This window comes from Lynx rufus, unplaced genomic scaffold (genome assembly GCF_022079265.1).
Source record: "Lynx rufus isolate CCGP_SWC_20201006 ecotype Redwood Valley unplaced genomic scaffold, mLynRuf1.p SCAF_14, whole genome shotgun sequence".
Classification (NCBI taxonomy): Eukaryota; Metazoa; Chordata; class Mammalia; order Carnivora; family Felidae; genus Lynx; species Lynx rufus.
The window spans coordinates 64,388,823-64,412,171 of NW_025814828.1; the positions used below are offsets into that span (position 1 = coordinate 64,388,823).

Below are 23,349 nucleotides of genomic sequence, written 5' to 3' on the forward strand. Positions count from 1 at the left end.
GGTTCATGGGATTCTGTTTGCTGTTAAAGGTTATTGGTTACCATGGGACATAAGTAGAGATCTGCATTCACTAACATGGTGAGATCAGTAACAATTACACAGTGAATGTAAGTTTACTAAGTGAAATTCTCATATACCCTTGCTACTGCAATAATTTAATGAGGAAATTAGGCCCAGTTTTTTGGCATAGTATACTATATTGTGTCCTCAGACTTATTCTCAACATTTTGATGTGCCCTGTCAAATTTTGAAGTAGACCTAAATTCTCATGTACAAACCACTGCAGAAGATAAAGTTTCTAGTGAATTGAGCTGCTCAGTGGAATTTAACAGAGGTATCTGTCAATTAAAGATGTCTAATAGTTGTTAAGTTTTACATTCTTTTCCTTTTTGTATACTATTGTATACTTGATTCTTCCTGATGTTCAGCTTTTCATACTTGTGTAGCAAAACTGGAGACAAAGTGTATAAGCAATATATTTTGGTAACTAAGTACATCTCAATGAGATGGAGTTTTCTTAGAGATTACTTTGTTTCCATGAGTGAGGAAGCCTGGGCTTGCCAGTTTTAGCAACTGATGATTATTCCTCCAGTTTTATTGAGAATGGTAATCACCTGACAGGCAAAGGAACTAACATGTACTTTGTGGGCCTTTTGTGCCCTGCTAGTTTTGTGCTGTAGTGCATTAGGATGGGTGAGCTGCATGCCTTTGGTCGTGTTGGAGAAGGGGGATTGTAAAAGGGGAGGTGGTGAGGCTGGCTGGAAGCTTTAAGGTTTGGTACTCAGGCAAATGAACTGTAGGAAAGGGAGGGAATTGTAATGTCTGGAAATTCCTTTCAAATGATTCACTCCCACATACCCCAGTCTGAAGGTCATTGCCTCATCACATTCTTTAGAGGAGGTGGCTTAAAGGGGGGAGGGTGTTCTGGCCAAAAGCCTGGTACTTTAGGTCCCAATGTATCAACTATTGCTGGCGAAAGTAAGTCATATGCATTTGTTGGATCTAGACTGCAAACCACTGGGATTTGGAAACCTAAGTGGTGGGGTGTTTCTTGACAAGATTATTCCAAGCAACTCAGTAGGTAGTAGTGTAAGAGTTAAAAGTCTGGGCCGAAATCCTGGCTGAAGTTTATAGTGGATAAGTACCTGCCTCAGGGTTGTTGGTGAGGATTAAAATGAGTCCATATACTTTATGCATCTAGAAGAGTGCCTGGCAAATAGAGTGTGGCCAATAAATTACAGCTATTATTTCTCATCTGTTAACATTTGTTCAAAAGCTTTTTCACAAAATGTTCTCTAAAGATACATTTGGAAGTTCTTAAAAAACTCCACTGTGGAAAATTTTATTGAAGGAAATGCTGGCCGAAGTGGGAATGGAAGAAAAAGGAGACACCAATGGGGCAGTCCCTTTGGCAACAAGATACACATTTAAAAGAAAGCTTTGTAATGTGGTCTAATTTGCTGCCAGCCGAAGTAAAACCGTGCCTGTGGGATTTATCTGAATTTTTAAATCTGAAGTCCACTGATAAAACCCAAGTTTTCTCTTCGCAGGCAGGAGCTGTGTGATTATGCAGTCAGGAATACAGGCCATCCCTTGTCCCAGGGAAGCAATAGAGATGGTATAGAAACGAGGTCCACCGATCTCCTGCAGGTTTACCATTGCCACAGCCCAAGCTAAATCTGACAGTGGGCGTTCCCACACCTCAATGTTGTCTTCCTGAAAAGTAAGCCAAGAAATTAGGTGTGATAAGCTTGGTACCTAGCAGTAAGCTGCCTTGTTAGTAGTGGCATTCAGTATTATTGTCAGAACTATTGAGCACTTCTAGAAAAACTTAAAATCCTACAGCGTGTTTTGGAAATAAAGTAATGGTTAGCAAAAAAAAAAAAAAAAAAAGCCTCATTGCTGATTATAATATGAAGATTAAAAGCAAATATTCTCAAAAGATCAGTGCACATCCTCTTATGTAACATATTTAGGCCCAGGACAGACATGGTACTTAGGCATAAAGCCATTCCATCTTTAAACACAAACATTTGGATGAACTGTAAACTAGAAGGCAAGAGAATATGATCCTGGCCAATTCGGGTTTTCTCCCATAGAACATTATTTACTGTACCTTTCTAAGCCGGTACCCCTGCTTGCCTAAGGGGTCTTGATTGATGGCAATTACATCCTTATCCTGAAGGAGGGCTTTGGCCTGAGGGCTGATGTGTCGGAGGTCATTGGACATGAGTAATGGAGCTGCCATGATAGCCCACAGGGCCATCTGAGTTACCTGCTGATCCCAGCTAAGGCCAAAGTTACCGATCACTAACTGGGACAAAGAAGAACAAGAATTTAAGAAAATGAAACAGTCTTAGTCGCCTAGACACAGAGATGCCACTTTCTATGGCACCCTGCTCTGAGTAGTACTCTCAGGTAAGGCCTGCTTCCAGGAATTTTCCCTTCTGATTTACCTTGAAAGTCCAGTAGGCAAACAGGCCCACTGCAGGGGCTTGAACAAGGAGGGCTCAGATTCTTACCATATCTGGGTCATTCCAACCCCCTGGTCCTGCGACATCGACAATTCTCTTCTGGTTAGAAGATGTCCAGTCTAAGATATTCTTTATACTTTGCCAAGAATCATAAACATCATCAAAATTTCTCCAGTGATTGCAGTACTGTCGGATTTCTGTGTAATTGGGCTATGGAAACAAACAACTCTTCTGTTTACTTCTACTAACATTGTTGCAAGATGAAAATAGTCAAGTTTAAAGGAGGCACCTGTAGTGTTCTTTAGTTTACAGATTAAAGGTCTCTATGAGGAGAGCTAAATCCCTATTATAATGGAATTTTATTGTAAGAAATTTGCTTCAGAAACAGGACATATAACTTAAAATCCCTACTTAAAATGGCTTTAACACTGTTTATACTGGAAATATACCAAATGGTAACTAAATATTGGGATTATGGAAAGCTTTTAATTTTTTTTCACAACTTACTGTATTTTCACACTTTCCTAAAATGGAAATGCATCCCTTTTGTCATCAGAAGTAACTAAAATCTTTATAAGTAAAAAGCTGAAAAATTACATAGGACATACAAGCTCAGGATTAGGCAATCTGAATCCTAGGCATATAATTTGTTAAAGGAATGAATAAAAGTTTGTAGATAGGGAGGTAGAATATCAGGTTTACAGTGTTAAAAAGAGGTGAGAGAGTATTTTGCAGGATTAGAAGAAAATAACAGGGATTCATTCTGTAAGTAATTATTCAACACTTACCATGAACTAGGGATACAGTGATAAAGTCAGACAAGGTCCCTGCCCTCCTGGAGCTTACATTCTAGTGGGGAAGACAGACAATAAACCAGTCAACAAATAATTCCATACAGTGCTAAGCTCTTAGAAGGAAATTCACAGATCAGTGTGATAAAGAATAAATGGATAGAGGGCTATTTTAGAGTAGAGAAGAGGTGTCTGAATATGTGCCATTTGGTTTGAGACTTCAATGTTAAGAAGGAGCCAGCAATTTAAAAATCTTGGAGAAAGAATGTATCAAGCAGAAAGCAAAATTCAAGTGTAGAGTCTCTGAGGCAGGAGTAGGGTTGGGTGTTTGAGGGACAGGACAAAAGCCCAGTGCAGTCATGGAAAGACTGATGGGAGGTTGGAGACAGGCTAGGGCCAGATCAATAAAGTCTGATTTTATTCCAAATGCAATGGGAAGCCAGTTAAGGGTTTTAAGCAGGGGAGTGGTATGATTTACATTTTAACAAGATCACTGTGGTGCTGCTTGGAAAATGGATAGGAGTAGGAGGACAGTGGAAGTAGATCAGGCTGATGATGCAGTCTGGGTAGAGATGATGGTGGCTTGGAGGACCAGGGTGGATGCAAGAGAGATAGAAAGAAGTGGGCTGATTCAGGATGAATTTTATAGACAGTACTGATAGGATTACTGGTGGACAGGTGTGAACTGTGAGGCAATGGGAAGAATCAAAGATGACTGATTTCCTAGGTAATGGTAGCTTAGACTCCAATTACAGCAGTAGAGATCGTGAGAAGTGGTGGATCCTGAGAGAGATGGTAGGATAAGACTGTTAAGTAAGGTTGGACTTTGAAGGAGACCCTTTGTCTCCTTTGTTCTCAAGTTCTGAAAATCTATCGGCAAGGCTCTATTGGATTCTGGGCTCACTAGCTCACCTTACGAAAAGGCCACATATAAAGGGGCCACTCACAGGAATACACAATGCTTCTGCCAGTCCTGTTCAGGGCCAAGGACATGTGCTTATAACCTGTATGAGAAAACAACGGGTAAAATAAGGGAATGAAGGGAATTTCCAGCTGGCACGGTGTTACTTTTTAAAAGGGGACTGCCTGAAAAAAAATAAATAAAAAGAGGCTGCCTGGAATGTCTGTGGTTATATTTTAAACTAGCAGCAGAGACATGTGGCTGCTCTGTGCTTAAAATTGTGTTTAGTACCTCCCAGACTGCTGGGATTGTTGAGGAGGTAGTGTGGGATGGTGCATATACTAAGGAAAGGTGGGAATGAAGATGTTCTTCTCTGTGACGGACAATTCTGGATGCTTTCCCCCAAGTGATGTTATGCAGAGTTACAATTATATTTGTAACAAACTCAGAGCCCTCTTGAATGAAATGTGCACAATATTAGCCATGATTAGGCATGCATGGATTTTACACACATGCATGAATGAATGCATGGACAAACTGAAATAAGAGAAGAGGTAGGAGCTCTGGCACATTAAGAATAATTGTTTCCAGTATTGTGATAGGGCATTTAAAATGTGAAGATTAGCTCTTTGGATGTTCCAGTTACCCTGGCCTCCAAGTTCCTCCCTTTGCTCATGGCTAAATCTCTTTAATGAAACATACCATTTTCCAAATGTTCCATGCTGTCACAGTGACAACCATCAAATTTTAGCAGATCTACTCCCCAGTCAGCAAAGGTCTGGGCATCAATGTCATAGTATCCAAAACTCCCTGGAAAGCCTGCACAGGTTTTATTTCCAACATCTGCATAAATTCCGAGCTTCAGTCCTTTGCTATGGACCTGAAATGAGAGAAAAGGATCACCACAGTAGAAGGGCAATTATGAAGCAGAGAGAATCACTCCAGGCTGGGGGCAGAGACAAGTATACTTCACTATGTATCAGGGACTTTTTTTTTTTTTTACAAGCCCCCAAAATTATCCAGGTGAGTTAGTTGGGAAACAAAGTCTCCAATTCTGCTGAGTTCAAACTATATATGTAAGCTATAACGTAGAACTAAAGGGAAAGCTATCAGTCACTTTAATCTCTCTCTGATGGGATCCTAAAAGTTACCTTTCCAGAGCAATGATACAATTATCTGGACAAAGTCTCTCACCATGACCATACCTTAGGTTCCTCTGTGCCCTCTTCTCAAGTAGGCCTCATGTTGTTTCAGCAAGAATCCTGCTAAGTCATTCCCCTACCCTTGATATCTGATAAAGTTCCTCATCCCCCACCCCTGATATCTAAGTTCTTGGCCTGCCTTTAGCATGAATCCTCTTGCCCTTGATGTCTCCTCTTGGTAATTTTCCTTCCACTGACACTTTCAAGTCTGCTCACGGACTATAAAACCCCACTTGTCTTTGTTGTATTAGGAATTGAGCTTGACTATTACAATCTTTGTTGTATTAGGAATTGAGTTCGACTATTACAATAATACTGAATAAATCTATCTTCATTGCCTTTAACTGTTGTCCAACTCTATTACACCTTAATTTTCAGAATATAGTCCTTCTATCTTATAAAATTCTAGTTTATAGTACAATTGCAATAGCTCCGCAAAGCTTAACATGGAAATATATGCACACATGTCAAGAGCCAAGTTCCTTTTTTCCTCTAAAAGAATTCAGTGGTTTTGGCAAAAGGAGAACTTCTTCAAGATAGGCCTCAAGAGCTATTGCAAAACAAGGATCTGCTGATGGAATGAAAATTCCACCTGATAAGTCTTACAATTTGATATTCACATGATGGCAGCTATTTTACCTTCTAAGTCTTTGTGAACAAGTTTCAGTACAGAAGTGTTTTGGGTCTCTTTAATGAAAGAATTATCTATAAACTCACATAATTAGCAAGGCCTTGGATCCCACCAGGAAAGCGTTTAGGGTCTGCCTGAAGTCTGCCTTTTGAATCTCTTTTGGGAGCCATCCAACAGTCATCAATACAGAGGTACTCATAACCTACATCCTTCCACCCATCTGAGTCCATGAGTTCTGCCATCTGCATGAAGAGCTTCTCGCTGAAAAAGAAATGCCAAGAATCATTGAAATTCATTAAACAAATGATTAGTCATCTTAGGGTTTTGCAATTTTTTTCAACCCAGTAATAGTTCAGTAGTAATTACACTCAGTGCAAGGTAAAATGGACTGTGCTTCTTTCCTCCTCGCTGCCCAAGTACTTCCACCCAAGAACCTCAAACAATTAGGAATGAGAAATCCATGACATTGAAAAGGCTATTAGAATTAAGAAAAGGGGCGTGTGGATGGCTCAGGTTAAGCCTCTGGCTCAGGTCATGATCTCACAGTTCATGAGTTCAAGCCCCATGCTGGGCTCTTTGCTGACAAACATGAAGCAGAGTGTGCTAGGGATTCTCTCTCTCCCTCTCTCTCTGCCCCTCCCTGCTGGATCTTTCTCTCTCTCTCAAAAAAGGAAAAAAAAACCCAAACAGTTAGAACTAAGAAGAAGGTTCAGTAAAGTAAGAAACTACAAAGTTAATATAATCAACAGCTTTCTTAGATATTAACAATAACCTATTTGGAGAAAAAGATACCGTTCACAAGACCAACCAAAAAAAAAAAAAAAAAACAGAAAAACCTAAAATACCTAGAGGTAAAATTAACACATGTGCAGGATCCATATGAATAAAACTATGATGTTCCCAAATGACTTAAGTGGAGAGATGTTATTTTGCTCTGGGATAAGAAAACTCAACTTTAAAACACACCTTTATACATTGAATAAACTCTGAACAAACCCCAAAAGGAGTTTTTAAGGAACTTGGCAACATGATCCAAAAGTTCACCTAAGAGATTAAACACGTAAACATTCTACAAAAGATAAATGAAGCTGCAATATACCAGTAGCATTAGAATACACAAACCAATGGAATTAAAGACAAAGTTCAGAAGAAGATCCTTCTGGCCATTTGGTACCATGGAATTTAGTACGTATTAAATGTGGCATTCCTTATAGTAAAATAAAGTCCAGATGGATTAAAGATTTAAATATTTTAAAAATCCATAAAAAATACTACTAGAAAATGTAGGTGACTCCTATTATCTCCAGGTAGGTAAAGACTTTCTCAGCATGATACCAGAGCCAGAAATAATAAAAGAAAAAATTGATGTTTGATACATTCATAGCAAAACCAACCTAAGCCAGAACCACCACATTATTCATAATGTATTGACAGACCACACACACACAAAACCCCAAAGCCAAACCCAAAATATTTCAATTAAAAATAATAAATGGAAATAAAAACGACTGGCAATGTTTTAAAAGAATCAGAAAAATGGAGTGTTGGCCACAGTGTGGGGAAACAGGCATTCATCATACACTGTTCTTGGGAATGTGCATTTGATAACTTCTGGGGAGGACAGTTTAGTACATAACAAAATGGGCATACATTTGGGTCCAGTAATTACACTTCTAAGAAAAGAATCATATGATGTACAGGAATGGTTAACACAGCTTCACAACAATAAAAAAAATTGAAGAGCCTGAATAGATATCAACAGGAGATTGCTTAAATAAATCATTGTACATACATACAGTTTGCATTTGTGAAGCGCTTATTCTGTGCCAGGAAAACTTTATTTTCATTATACTCTACTATGTACATTTTTTGCAATGATTATGCATTAGTTTTATTATCATGTAAAAATAAGACAATCACTACTTGGAAAAAAAGCAAAAGACAAAAAGAAATATATGATGGTAACTGCATTCAACATCTCAGCATTAAGCCACCATGGCTTTGAACTGTGTGAGCATCTGTGATTTATCTCCATTTATTTTGTGCATCAAAGCCAATAGAGGTTATTTTTTGGGTTTGGGAACGCTCAAAATTTTTTCCATATAAATTAATGGCTTCATTAAGCCATTTCGGCTTACAGAACATGTTACTTTCGGATAGTGGGGGAAACCTTTATAAAGTTCCTCCAGGTCAACCTCCCAGCTGGATCCCACATTCTAGGGCGAGGGGGGGAGGAGATCCGTGACTCCACGGTTCCTCTAAATTCCCTCCAGTTACAGCCAAAGAACTCCTGACCCAAAAAAGGAGAAGTTGCACGTGTTAGTCCTCTGTCTCGCCTACTCGCCCCAGCTGTGCTCACTACTAGTACATGGCAGAGGCAGAGCGGCAGTTCACAGGAAGGATCTGAACAGAACTGGATGGTGAATGGATAAAGTCCCCAGTTGGGTGATGAGGCACAGAGACACGAGAAGCAGGGGCTGCTGACCAGACTCCCACCACAGGAGGGGTCACGCAGCAAAAGTTTAGGGCTAGTTTCCATCCAGGGAAGCTTGCTGGAGACGACGACAACAACAACAACGCAGCAGCAGTAAGGGAGCTCTCACTCGGGCTCAGATGTTCCCTCTATCTCGCCAAAGAGACAAACACATTGAAAGGCGAACGCAAGTGGGTACTCAATATCTCTGATACCTGATACAAGAATCTGGCTCTTCTTGGCAATCAACATTGCACATGAAGCGCTCCCAGTGCAGCCAGCCCATGGTAGGGGTAATCGCCAAGCCATTGTCCAGGGCCCTGGCCCCAGGGAAGCTCCAGAGAACCAGGGCCAGGAAGCGAAGCGCCAGCAGGAAGCCCGGCTGCTGAATTCCGCTCTCCAGCTTCATCGCCACTGTAATGCAGTACAAATTTCCATCGGTAACCTGGGTTTTTAAGCTTAACTTTAGGGGCGGACCAATCACCTGTGAGTTATTAAATAATGACGTTATTGTTTCTCAGGCAACTGGGACGGTTATCCCCAGAGGAGGACCAATGATCAGTCACGTAAGATACACCACAACCAGTCACACTCTTCGTTTCTTGATATTGGCCCGCTCCATTTCCATACCGGAAGGAAGTGCGGCACTTTAGAGATCCCGAGTTTAAGCCGAGAGTTGCTCACGTGACCGAGATCTCACATGACGTAGGTGATCACGTGATCACTCGCTTACGTGAGCAGAAGTAGTTCTGGTCGTCGTCTACCGTCTCGCTATAGCCGTTTGAGGGAAGAAGGAGGAAAATTATCCGGTATCGTTAGAGGTTGGTGTGTGGGTGGGAACTGGGGACCCGAGGGTGGTGATGATGAAGACCAAAGCAGGATCCGCGGGCCACCTCCGCCTTTTTCGTTCCCTGCTTTCCCCTCCCCCGCTCCCCCCTCCCCCCTCCCCCCCTCTCAGTGCCGGGAAGCCGCCTTTGCTGCGCCTGGTGGGGAAATGGTGGACGTTCGTGACTGTATGTGTTTTTGTATATCTGTCTGGGCGGGTCTCAGGGGACCCTTACGAGAAACCGTAAGGTGAAAACGCTTGAAAACCATGTCCCTGGATTAAGAAAAACAAATATTCAGACCAGTGGCCGGAGTGCTGGTCCATCCATTCAGGCACTCAGTCCCCACTGATTGTAGGGGGAGGCACCAAGTGAATTATATCTGTAGAGTCACACCTAGGCAAATGCTGCATGCCTTACAGAGGCGCCCAATAAATGTTTTTACTGTATTGAATATTTAAATAACGTTTGTTTTTCTACTTATAACAACAATCTACATGTTCAGTTTTGGACGTTCTGAAAATAAGAGTATACTATAAATTTAAAAAAACACAAGTAATTCATCACCAGGAAATAACTACTCAGCATTCGGGTGTATAAAAAGTATGTGTATAACACGCATATAAATACACAATTTCTTAACCCACAAATGGAATCCTGGTTCCTACTTCAGCAGCAGAGTCCTGGTGGCCTTCCCAGGAGATACAGTAATGAAGCGGAATCTCCCTGCCACTACAGAGGGATATTAATGTCTAGAGTGCTGTAGGGACATGAAATGGGATTGTACAACCAAGAGATAAGGCATGCAAAAAACCAGTGCATAAATATGTCACTCAAACCTGAAGATGGCTTATAGGGAGAGTGTTATTTGCAGATGCAGTGTGCCAGGCCTATGACAGGCAACTAGTAAATGTTTGTTGAATCTTCAGTGTAGTTTTATGGCAGTTATTACACTTTGTACTTTCTTTCCAAGAGGCCCAGTGTTTCCAGACCATGTCAGATAAGCCATCCACATATACAAAATTAGAAAATTTTATAATATTGCTATATAGCAAATCCCAGAAAAGCAAACATGTAAATTTTTTTTTTTTGCTAAAATAAAATTACTCTCCACAGAAAACTAAGAATGCACAAGAGATTGAAAAAATAACATTGAAAAAGCCATAAGCCTGCCACTGAGAGCAATCACTATTAACATTTGACATATTCCCCATGCATATATTTTTTTCTAACACTTTTTGTTCCAGTTACAGTGATTTTTAAAAATTAAAACTATATAGAAGTAAATTGGGTAAAAAAGTGAAAAACTACTTCACTCTAACCTCCAGTTCCTGTTTTCTCAAAAAACAGATTTGTATTCTATGCTTTCAGATTTTCTATGCATTTACATACATATATACCTGCATGCTTATATTTTAAAATAGGATCATACTATGCATATTCTTTTATTTAATACATTTTGGAAATCTAGGTCAGAAGCTGTTTTTTCTTAATAGCTGCGTAGGATTCCATTTTAAGGATAAAGTATATACTGTAATTCATTCAGCCATTCCCCTATTGATGAATAGTTAGGTTTCTAATTTTCTGCCATTACTAACAGTGCTGCAGTGAACATTTGTGAGTATTTCTGTTGACCAGGTTCCTGGAAGGAATTTTAGCAGGGTCAAAGGATATATGAACATACATGTTTTTTTACATAGTTGAGATTATAAAGCAGCTGTGATCTTGGTTTAAGATTATAGCATATGTAGTTCCTCATGTTATTAAATATTTGTATAATTTTAAAATTAAGTAATAGTCTTTCTTAATAAAGTACCTTTTGAAGAATACATAGCTCCATAAATCTTTGTCTGAAACTTCAGGTCATCTCTTCAGGGCACATACTCTGAAGTGGATTTACTATATCAAAAGGCATGATACATGTTTACAAGTTGCTTTGCAGAAATACTGTGTATACTTTTCACTCCTTAGGAGTGTTTGCAGACCCTGAATATTAGCATTGACTTATCCTCACTGTATAATTTTCACTGTCTTAGTGGGTGAAAAATGTTGATTAATTCTGGTTTTAACTTGCATTTCTGATGATTGGTGAGATTTGAACATTTCCCAAATAACTCCTCTGTATCCTCACATCTGTATTCTCCCTGTATTTAATCTGTTATCAAGTCCTGCAGAGTCCACTGCTTTGAATGCGTAGATCACCTCTTTCCTTTCTTTTTTAAAAGTGCTATTGCATTAGGTGAATCCCTTATGCCTCGAAGAGACTGGGATTCTAACTGATCTTGCTAGTGTCACCCCAACCCCCCTCTGTTTGAGTTCCACACTGTTGCCAGCGTGATCTGTTTGAAAGGGCTTTGATGACATCACTCCCCTCCCCTTCCCTCCCGTCACTCCCCTGTTTAAAACCTTTTGAAGGCCTTTCTCATTTGTCCATCACATAAGGCCTTTAAGATATGATTTCTACCTTCCAGCCTTAATGTCTTGCCTGGCCTCATCCTATTTTATGCTCCATCGTAACTTTTAAAATCATTTATGGATCCATGAACTGGTTAGTCTGTTTTATTTAACAATTCTGTGCTGTTAGAATTGACCAAGCGTCCCTGCTTTGTGTATCTTTTTACCCTGAACAGGATTCTGTCATAGCAAGGATAATGTTTATTTGCACTTTTGTCTTTAGTAAAGATGTATAATGCTCCTGGACCATAAATCCTTTCTGGGCTTACTGACTTTTGTATCCTGAAGCCAAGTACTGGAGTTGGCAACTGAAAAATATAAAATGAATGTATGAACTACCCATAATGTCTTTTTTTCCATTTATCTCTTAGGCCTTAATATTTCCCTGATTTTATTAATTGGCATGAATTCTTTATATAATAAGGATATTCATGTATTGGTGTAAGTATCTTCTCAAAGTGTATTGTTTGTCTTTTAATTCTGTTTTATTTTACCTTTGATGTAATTAAGTTTTTCATTTTTATGTAATCGGGTATAGCCATCTTGTATTTGTTCATATCTTCCAGTGATATTGTTGCTGTTAATTTTTTACGCCTTTCATTTTCTGACTATGATGTTAATATATGCTGAATATAGAAAACTTAGAACATACAGAAATGTCCAAAGAAAACAGTCCTTTAAATAAAAAGTTCCCATAATCCTACTGCCCAGAAATAACCACTATTAATGGTATCTAACAAATAAATAGGTATTGAGTAAATAACGGTTGGATGAATGAATTAAAAATTTGGTGCGGTCTTATTTATACAAATGTTTTGGAAAAAAATCAGTGTAATTGAGTTTTATATTAGTTTGCTTTTTTCCTACTTGTATTGTGAACATTTTTCCATGACAATAGTCTTCTAATTTTTTTCAGCTACATCAAAATCATAGTGAGCCAAGCTTGCCACCAAGAGCCCAACAGTCACCATGATGCTGAGCACGGAAGGCAGGGAGGGGTTCGTGGTGAAGGTCAGGGGCCTACCCTGGTCCTGCTCAGCTGATGAAGTGATGCGCTTCTTCTCTGATTGTAAAATCCAAAATGGCACATCAGGTATTCGTTTCATCTACACCAGAGAAGGCAGACCAAGTGGTGAAGCATTTGTCGAACTTGAATCCGAAGATGAAGTGAAATTGGCTTTGAAGAAGGACAGAGAAACCATGGGACACAGATATGTTGAAGTATTCAAGTCCAACAGTGTTGAAATGGATTGGGTATTGAAGCATACAGGTCCAAATAGTCCTGATACTGCCAACGATGGCTTCGTCCGGCTTAGAGGACTCCCATTTGGCTGTAGCAAGGAAGAGATTGTTCAGTTCTTTTCAGGGTTGGAAATTGTGCCAAATGGGATGACACTGCCGGTGGACTTTCAGGGGAGGAGCACAGGGGAGGCCTTTGTGCAGTTTGCTTCACAGGAGATAGCTGAAAAGGCCTTAAAGAAACACAAGGAAAGAATAGGGCACAGGTACATTGAAATCTTCAAGAGTAGCAGAGCTGAAGTCCGAACCCACTACGATCCCCCTCGAAAGCTCATGGCTATGCAGCGGCCAGGTCCCTATGATAGGCCAGGGGCTGGCAGAGGGTATAATAGCATTGGCAGAGGGGCTGGGTTTGAAAGGATGAGACGTGGTGCCTATGGTGGAGGGTATGGAGGCTATGATGACTATGGTGGCTATAATGATGGATATGGCTTTGGGTCCGATAGGTTTGGAAGAGACCTCAATTACTGTTTTTCAGGAATGTCTGATCATAGATATGGAGATGGTGGGTCCAGTTTCCAGAGTACCACAGGGCACTGTGTACACATGAGGGGATTACCTTACAGAGCCACTGAGAATGATATTTACAATTTTTTCTCACCTCTTAACCCCATGAGAGTGCACATTGAAATTGGACCTGATGGCCGAGTTACTGGTGAGGCAGATGTTGAATTTGCTACTCATGAAGATGCTGTGGCAGCTATGGCAAAAGACAAAGCTAATATGCAACACAGATATGTGGAGCTCTTCTTGAATTCTACTGCAGGAACGAGTGGGGGTGCTTATGATCACAGCTATGTAGAACTCTTTTTGAATTCTACAGCAGGGGCAAGTGGTGGTGCTTATGGTAGTCAAATGATGGGAGGGATGGGCTTATCCAACCAGTCTAGTTATGGGGGTCCTACTAGCCAGCAGCTAAGTGGTGGCTATGGAGGTGGTTATGGTGGTCAGAGCAGTATGAGTGGATACGACCAAGTTCTGCAGGAAAACTCCAGTGACTATCAGTCAAACCTTGCTTAAGTAAAGAAGGAACACTAAACAGCTGTTACAGAAATAAAAGCTGTGCATTTATGGGAGTTGTAGAATGGGAGGGATGTCTAGCCTATCCAGTGTGATTGGTAATTGGGAAATATCATTGATTCTGATCACTCTTGGACAGCTTCTTTTTCTTTCTTTCTTTCTTTCTTTCTTTCTTTCTTTCTTTCTTTCTTTCTTTCCTTTTTTTAAAGAAAACAAAAATTAAGTTTAACAGTTTCGCATTACAGGCTTGTGATTCATGCTTACTGTAAAGTGGAAGTCAAGGTTTTAAAACTTCAAGCTCAGTAATTTTGAACACTGAAGCATTCACTTAGGATGTAATAACAGCGTTCAGTATTGACCATAACTGTTAAAACAACTTTCAGCTTTCCTCAAGTTAGTTATGTTGTAGGAGTGTACCTAAGCAGTAAGCGTATTTAGGTTAAAGCAGTTTCACTTATGTTAAATGTTGCTCTTATACCACAATACACTGAAAACTTTGGATGCATGTTGAGAAACATGCTTTTCTGTAAAACTCAAATATAGGAGCTGTGTCTACGATTCAAAGTGAAAACATTTGGCATGTTTGTTAATTCTAGCTTTTTGGTTTAATATGCTGTAAGGCACGTGACTGTACACTTTTACTTTTTTTTTTTTTAAGATCTGGGACAATTTTGAGATGTAATACCAATACTTCAGGAGTTTGGTCATGTCGTTTGTATGAGATTCTGAGGCTTTGATTTAAATCTTTCCTTGTATTGTGATTTCCATTAGATGTATTGTACTAAGTGAAACTTGTTAAATAAATCTTCCTTTTAAAAACTGGAAAAATAATCTTGTACAGCCTGATTTTTTTTAAAGAAAATTTATTTAAGTAGTCTCTATACCCAAAGTGGGACTCGAACTCTCGGCCCCAACATCAAGAGTCACATGGCCTCTGACTGAGCCAGCAGGGTGCTCCCAGCTTGATTTTTTTTAATACTTTATCATATGAAAATTTTCTTTTATTCAAGTCTTCTGCACTTGAAATTTAAATTGTTTTTAATTTTTAAATTTTTATAAACTTGCATTAGCATCTTTATACATACATTGTTGTATATATCACAAATTATTTATTTCTAGGATATATTCCTAAAAGTGGAATTGCTGAGTCAAAGGTACAAACATTTTTAAGGCTTTTGATTTGCATTATCAGAAAGATTATGGTACTTTGTGTTTGTACCAGGACTGTATGTCCCCCTCACCCCATAGACTTCTCAATGATACATATTGATCTTGGCTAATTTGTTAGTTGAAAAATGATATCCCATTGCTATTTTATTTTTTTAAGTTTTATTTTCGAGAGAGTGCAAGCAGAGGAGGGACAGAGAGGGAGACAGGTGAAGTAGGGTCTGCACTGACAGCTGAGAGCCTGATGCAGGGCTCCAACTCATGAATTGAGATCATGACCTGAGCTGAGATCAAGACCTGAGTTGAAGTCGGATGCTTAACCAGGTGTCCCTCTCATTGCTATTTTAATTTCTATTTAATTACTTTTGGGGTGGAGTATTTTTCTGTTTGTTTTTAAATGTCTCACCTCCATGTCCACAGGACTATGGAGCTACTCTGGAATCTATCAAGACAGCATTCTCCAAAATCCAAGAAGTGAAAGCAAATAAATCCCATTCCTTTTGTTTAATCATATAGAAGATCTAAGGCCAATTTATATGTTTTAAAAAAGAATTAAGTATATGTTATTAAATAATACAGTCTCCACCATGAATTTATTAATAGCATCTCTAAACACCTTTAAGGTTTTTCGGGGCATTTAAAACTTGTTCTTAACCATTGGTTCTCAAACTTTAGCATGTACCAGAGAATCCTCTGCAGGGCTTGTTAATACATTGATTACTGGGCCTCACTCTTACAGTTTTCGAAATTTGGTAATATTGGGGTGGTGCTTAAGAATCTCCTGATGCTGCTGGTCTCGTGGCCACATTTTGTGACCCATCACAGCTCTCTGATTACTAAAGGCCCTAAAATAGCTTTAAGAAGCAGCTTCCTTCATGATTCCTGATTGTCTCCCCTTACATTCCTATGAGAAGTAATTTAAACTTTATGTTAAAATACAGATTGCATATGATTGTTTATAGCATCTTGCACCTCCTATGAGGACTTCAAAGGCCCGTGACACCAGAGGCTTTCTTACATTTCTGTATATGTAGTAGCTGTTAACAATTACACCTCTCAATGACATTCAGGCCTGGATGCCCTCGGGTCACTATCAGCTGCACCTGAACTACAAATCTTTTTGTGGATCTTGTGACTAGCCTGGAAATGGATTGTTACCCTTGCTCTGCTTATAGCTTAGGGTCCGGAGAAATGCTATGAGATGGGAAGCAAATACCAAATTGGTATAACCTGACAATTTTATTCAAGAACACTTTTTATTGAGTATCATTTCTACAAAATCATTCACACTGAGGATACAGTGAGAGGGGAATTCTTTGATACTTCTAATTTCTGTAACAGTTGCTAAGAGAGCAAGAAATTCATTTTGACTCATGTGCTACTGAGCCAGTCATTACCTTGCCCTCCTGAGCTCCTTCAGGAAGCCTTTCTCAGGGGGTTCACGAGTACATGTTTTTGCTTTCCAGACTGCTCAGTTAATTTTCCAGAAGGTTCTATAAGTGTGAGCGAAGATTCTTCAGTTAGCCACTAGATGTCACCAAATGCCAGGAAAGAATTGGCTGAGACCTGAGATCAAAGGTGTCTGTTGCTTCTTGCTGGATAAGAAAACTCCCAAGGCCAAAGGAAGCAGTGAAAAGAGAGAGACCCTGGAGAAAGTCAGCAGTCAGAGGTGTGGAAACGGACAGCAGTACCTGTCAGGGAAGCAGCACAGATGTGCACACATACACACCCCTGTAACTCTCAAATCTAATTCTGTAACACTACCAAGGAGAGTTTGGTGGGAGGTAAAGTGTGAAACCCACCGATAGAGCTCCTGAGCACCAAGCCAAGGGATTCATTTTAGACTGTACGTGTAAGCTACTTGGCAGGATCAGGCTGAAAGTTTTCAATCACAAAAATCATACCCTAAGGGGGTCTCCACTGATGGCTTATGCCAGTGGTTTTCAGAGTGTGCTTCCAGGACCAGCATCGTGACCTGGAACTTGTTAGAAATGAAAAGTCTCAGACCCCTCCCAGACTGACTGAATGAGAAACTCTGGGGTGAGGCCACAAATCTGTGTTTTAATAAGCCCTGCAGGTGATTCTGATGCACAGAACCATTGGCTTATGTAGGCATTCTGTTTTCCACCCATTTATTTATTTCTGCATTTATTTTTTGAAAAGCTTCTAAATATTTTATTTACTTTGAGAGAGCGCGCACGAGCAGGGGAGGGGCAGAGAGAGGGAGAGAATCCCAGGCAGGCTCTGCACAATAAGCTCAATCATGAACCATGAGGTCATGACCTAAGCTGAAATCAAGAGTCAGATGTTCAAATGGCTGAGCCATCCAGGCACCCCTATTTCTGCATTTATTCATCCATCCATAAAGGAGGTCTCTATTCCAGAGACAATCTTACCTGTCAGCATGACACAGCTTCTGTATCCTCCTTCCCAAACTGATATGGAAAAGCATTGCGAATTCACTTACAAATCAAGGTCTTTTTCCTTAGGGAGAATTCCTAAAATGTCAGCAAAAAGGAAGATTTCTTCAAGATGTGTCTCGAGGGCTATTGCAAAACCAGATTGCAACTGGTGAAATGGGATTCCACTATTGCAAAACCAGATTGCAACTGGTGAAATGGGATTCCACTCACCGCACCTGACACTAAGCTGGGAGTGTCACAGGGACCATTTCACAACCTGCTCTCACAGTGACTGAAAGTCAGCTTTTCTGAATGCAAAGCAAGCATGTGTGTGGGGTCACCAGGTTAGTGCGGTGCAGGGCCCCATTCAGAAGGTTAACTAGTGTTTGGAGCCTGTCTGTGGGAGCAGCCCCCCTCCCCGCCCCGCCGCCAGCAGTGATCTGCAGACAGATGCACAGAATGCACTTCCGCCAGCATCTGAGAATGACTGCACTTTATCCAGTAATTATTTTCTAAACTATTTACCTATTCCAATGCTCTGTCTGACCAACATACTAATTAGGACATCTACCTGCATATTACGAGGGCCGTTTTCCAGGGTTCTTTTTCTCATTCCAGCACTTGCTCCTCCTGCCTCCCCTTGTTTGCGCGGGGTTTTTTTCTCATACACGCGATGCTATTACGTGTCAATGCCACCACCATTATAGAGATGCGGAAATTGAGTCTCAGGCAGGGTGAAAACCAATCTTGTGTTTGGGAAAGAACCAGAATGCTGGAGGGGAGAAGGAAATGATGTCTAACATGGGCAAGAGGACACGGCTCAGGTCCGAATGGGATAGAATTAAGAGTAGCGGCGCTCTGGGCCCCGTGTGGTAAGGGTAGCGGGGACCCGCGCTGGGTCTAGTTCTTCCTCTCTGGCTCCTCAGCGGTTAGTCCCGTTTTCCTCCTGCAAGCCCGCCCAGAGGTGAGTAAAGTCGGGCGGAGGGCGTGAAGCTCAGGAGGACGGAGAGAGATAGTTTGACATGAATCAATTCCTTCCTTTCCCCTCTCGCTTACCAGAGACCATCAATTCTCCTCCCTCCCACCACACCTACAGTGTATTTCCTTTTCCCGTGTAGGGATCGGGAAGAGGCTGCCCGCGTAATGGCGGCCGGCTGGGCGGGGACTGGTGCGGGCCTTGACGCAGGGGGCGTGGTTAGCGCGGCTGTGGGCGGAAGGGAGCCTGGGGAGGGGAGTCAGTTGCGTGTCAGTGGATCTCTGAGAGGGGAGACCTCTACCGCGATAAGCGGGGCCCAACAAGTTAAGGCTGGTCCAGGAACCTCGCTCCCCCTCCCAGCTCCCTCTCACTTCTTCGGGTTCAGTTGGGCGCTGGGAGCGGGAAGCCAAGGCCGAACCGGACCACGGGGTCGAAAAGGAACAGCCCTGGAACTTCCTGGGCGCCCCTTCCGTCGATTAACTCTGGTCTGTTCCTCGGGGAAGTCATGCTTCCTGTGCCCACAGCACCTTGGCTCCAGGGCAGCCTTGAGAACAGGCGCCAGGGATCCTCTGGTGGGTCGAGGGAAGCCAGTTTCCCCTGCGTGTAGCCCCATGCCTGGCACAGAGTAGGCGCTCAATACATGTTTATTTCAGTTGAGTGTTGATTCAGCTTTTATGGCTTGTGATGAATCCTTTTCTTTCCATTCTCTAAACTCCCAGTGCTGACTGGATCATGGATAATTACCCTCTATCACAACATCATATTAGAACTTTAAAAAGTTGTGAAAACATGTTGGTCCTCTTGTTTGGTTTTTTTCTCAACTCATATAATTTTGCTATTTGCGGCGCTCGGGGCGGGGGGATGATTTCTCTGCAGCAAAGCCTTAAAATGTTCTACCCCTTCATTCAAACTTCCTCCCACTCATCACTTGACACCAATTTGTCTCCTGTTAAATCTTTGTCAGCAGGGGCACCTGGGTGGCTCACTTAGTTAAGCGTTGGACTTCAGTTCAGTTCATGATCTCACCGTCTGAGAGCTGAACCCCACATCAGGTTCTGTGCTCTCAGCTTGGAGCCTGGAGCCCGCTTCGGATTCTGTCTCTCTCTGCCCCTTCCCTGTTCAGTCTCTGTCTCTCTCTCTCTCTCCCTCTCTCAAATATAAACATCAAAATCTTTTTCAGGAAATAATCACACTGAACAGTTGTTACTTGGAGATTCTCAAATTATTTCAGGTGTGGTAGTTTTGAGTTTTGCTTGTCTGGTTAGTCTGTACCTTTTGTCCTTAGGCAAATATGAGGGTATTCAAAAGTTCCTCTGGGTTGGGAACACGGGGATTAACTGCAAATGGGCACTAAGGTCTTTTGGAGATAATGAGAATGTCCTCAGTGTAGATTTTGCTAATGGCTTGCACAACTCTAAATTTACTAAAAACCATTCAATTGTAGACTTAAAATGGGAGAACTTTATGAATATAAATTATATCTCAAAGAAACTTAAAATGCCTATGGGGTAATAAGTACAAAATAGTGGAGATATGATATATTCTGTGGGGAGACTACTGGGAAAGGTAGGGCAAAATGATAAGAATACAATACAATAGCCTAAGGAAATGACAGACTCCTTAAACTTTAGACACGTTTTTCTAACACCGCATATCAAGTAGGCCTCATCCTAGGGCCCTATCCTGGGCCCTAAAAGTCCATGGTTAAAGGATGATTCCTGGAAATGAACATTTTTTACTCTTCCCATATGCTTGGACTACATATGCATTTTTGGGCCCTCACAGTTCATGGGTTCAAGTTCCACATCATGCTTGCTGCTGTCAGCACAGAGCCTGCTTCAGATCCTCTGTCCCTGTCTCTCTCTGCCCCTGCTTCAGATCCTCTGTCCCTGTCTTTCTTTGCCCCTCCCCTGCTCTCTCTCTCTCTCAAAAAAAAGGCTTATTTATGTATTTTGAGAGAGAGAAAGTGTGCAAGTGGGGGAGGGGAAAAGACAGAGAAATAATCCCAACCAGGCTCCACGCTGTCAGTGCAGAGCCCCATGCGGGGTTCTGTTCCACAAATCATGAGATCATAACTTGAACTAAAATAAAAAATTGTATGCTTAACTGGGTGAGCCACCCAGGTCCCCCTCCAAAGCTCGTGGTCTTAACCACTACAGGAAGATATGTCCTCTAAATGGTCTTGAGCACACTTCACTATTGCTAAATATACAACTATGCAATCATATTTAATGACTATGCTATATTCCATTGTATGGATATAGCATGTTAGGATGTGATCTACACATTTTTCTCTTAATAGGCAAAAGTTCAGTTACCAGGACAGGAAGGAACTGTGTTGTGTGTTCCTTTGTCCCCAGCACCATGTAGTAAGAAAGTTCAGGAAGGCAGGCAGAGAATATGGATGGTTTTTTCTTGTTGTTCTTTGTTGTTTTTTGTTTTTTGTTTTACTTTCTGGGCCTGACCAGAGGCTCTGTCCAAACTAATCATCACAGTCTGGGCCCTGACTCTCATAGAGGGAGACTCCATGGATTTGTAAACTGGTTTTATGCTTGACAGTCTGCTTAGTTAATTTTCCAGGAACTCTCCAACTATGTTTCTTAATTCTGAAGCCAGCCAGTAGTTGACACTGAATTCCAGAAACAAGATAGCTTATTTGAGTCTGAGTTACATGAGTAATTCCCCCCTTTCTGCTTTGCTATATTTTCCAATTTTCTATAGAGAGTACATGTAGCTTTCATTTTGTGGGGAAAAAAGGAAGTTAACTTCCCTAAATAAAAAAACCAAGCTATGCAGAGAATAGAGATCTAAGATTCAGTGCTTTTGAGTCTACTATAGCTAAACATATGCTTACTCTATGATCCAACAATTCCATCCCTAGGTATATACCCAAGAAAAATAAAAGCATATGTGTATATAGACTTGTACATGAATGTTCATAGCAACTCTTTCTGTAATTGCCCTAAACCAGATACAATCTTTTTTTTAAATGTTTTATTTATTTTTTGAGAGAGAGCATAAGTGGGGGAGGGGCAGACAGAGAGGGGGACAGAGGATCTGAAGCAGGTTCTGCACTGACAGCACAGAGCCCCATGTGGGGCTTGAAATCATGAACTGTGAGATCATGACCTGAGCTGAAGTCAGATGCTCAACCAACTGAGCTACCCAGGTGCCCCCAGATACAATCTTAATATGCATAAATAAATGAGTAGATAAACAAAATGTAGTACTTCCATACAATGAGATTCTGCTTAACAATAAAATGAATAAATCCCAAAATAATAATGCCAAGTGAAAGAAGCCAAACCAAAAAAAATAGGAGCATGTACTGTATTTTTCCATTTATATAACATTCTAGGACATGCAGATTAATGTATATTTAAAGTAGTCAGATCTGTGGTTATTTCTGGAGGTGGAGATTAACTCAGAACAGGCCCAAGAGAGCCTTATGAGGTGATGGAACTGTTCTATACCTTGGTCTGCTTACACAGGTGGATATGTATGTAAAGTTCATTGGGCTGTACATTTAAGATTTGTGCACTTTACTGCGTAATTGTTATACCTCAATAAAAACGTTCAAAGAGGATGCAGCTGCTTTTGTCAGTCTCTTTCCTTCTCTCTTTGACCCTTTCTTCTCTTTCTCCTTCTCTCCATCCCTCTCTCTTCTTTATTTTTTGTATCCTTTTGGGAGAGAGTTGATGGAGCATCAAGGCACTGATGCCAATTCTACCCATAATCCTGCCTATCAAATGTTCACATCTCCATTAAGTGGGAAATATAGAAGACAGTTTATTCAGAGAGTAGGATTTTAAAAGTCCATGGTTAAAAGATGATTCCTGGAAATGGACATTTTTTACTCTTCCCATATGCTTGGACTACATATGCATTTTTGGGCCCTCACTTCTGTTGTGGTCTTTCTCTAAGAGCTAACATCTTTGGAGTCAGACATACTTGCCTTTGATTCCCTGCTGCACTAACTACTAGCTGTTTGACTCTGGGGAAATGACTTAAGTTCTGTGATTCTTAGTTTTTTCATTCATAAAATGGGTATAATAATCCCTATTCCCTAACCTTAAGAATTCAGTGATGATAACTACACTTACCGTGGTCAGCATTGTATGACATATAGAATTGTCAAATCACTATGTTGTACATGTGAAACTAATATAACATTGCATGCCAACAATGCTTCAACTTAAAAAAATCAATGAGATAATACAATTCAGGTAAAGCACATTGTCTGCCACAGAGAAACTTCTTGATTTTGGAAGGCTCTCTGATTTCCTTACACGGTTATGAACTTGTACCCTTTGAATTTCTGGTGACATGTGGCCCTGCTCCATTGGGACATTAAATAACCTTTCCTCTTGTTACTACTACAACAACTAGGAGGAAGATTTATATTTTAGTATGATTCTTAAACCTGTCCTTGGCCTCACATAGCCTCTTTCTTACTAAATAACAATGGGGGCACCTGGGTGATTCAGTTGGTTAAGCGTCTGACTCTTGGTTCTGGCTCAGGTTATGATCTCACGGAGCCCCGTGTCAACTCTGCACTCACAGCCAAGAACCCTCTTGGGATTTTTCTCTCTCCCTCTCTCTCTGCCCCTCTCCTGCTGGTGCGTTTATGTGTGCACTCTCTCCCTCTATTTCAAAATAAATAAACTATATATTAAAAAAAAAACAATGGAAAGGGCTTTTTCATTGGCTTCCACAACATTCCTGGGTGGTTGAT

The 23,349-nt window shown here is 40.8% G+C and overlaps 2 protein-coding genes across 4 annotated transcripts; one reads left to right on the plus strand and one right to left on the minus strand.

The window, feature by feature from the left end:
* Nucleotides 1–1,306: 1,306 nt before the first annotated feature.
* Nucleotides 1,307–9,068, minus strand: GLA (galactosidase alpha). The gene is made up of 7 exons (XM_047076311.1): nt 8,688–9,068; nt 6,086–6,260; nt 4,869–5,046; nt 4,178–4,269; nt 2,523–2,684; nt 2,117–2,314; nt 1,307–1,716 (listed from the first exon to the last, which is right to left on the minus strand). The coding sequence occupies exons 1-7, from the start codon at nt 8,879–8,881 to the stop codon at nt 1,453–1,455; spliced, it is 1,263 nt and encodes a 420-aa protein (XP_046932267.1). The 5' UTR covers nt 8,882–9,068; the 3' UTR covers nt 1,307–1,452.
* A 119-nt stretch (nt 9,069–9,187) lies between these two features.
* On the plus strand, nt 9,188–14,897 carry HNRNPH2 (heterogeneous nuclear ribonucleoprotein H2). 3 transcript variants are annotated; one of them, XM_047076309.1, is made up of 3 exons: nt 9,208–9,293; nt 12,122–12,191; nt 12,667–14,897. In XM_047076309.1, the coding sequence occupies exon 3, from the start codon at nt 12,720–12,722 to the stop codon at nt 14,067–14,069; it is 1,350 nt and encodes a 449-aa protein (XP_046932265.1). In that variant the 5' UTR covers nt 9,208–9,293; nt 12,122–12,191; nt 12,667–12,719; the 3' UTR covers nt 14,070–14,897. The 3 variants fall into 3 exon arrangements, with proteins under 3 accessions (XP_046932263.1, XP_046932266.1, XP_046932265.1); XM_047076307.1 differs by lacking the exon at nt 12,122–12,191 and having other exon boundaries at nt 9,188–9,293; XM_047076310.1 differs by lacking the exon at nt 12,122–12,191 and having other exon boundaries at nt 9,195–9,281.
* The last annotated feature ends 8,452 nt before the right edge of the window (nt 14,898–23,349 follow it).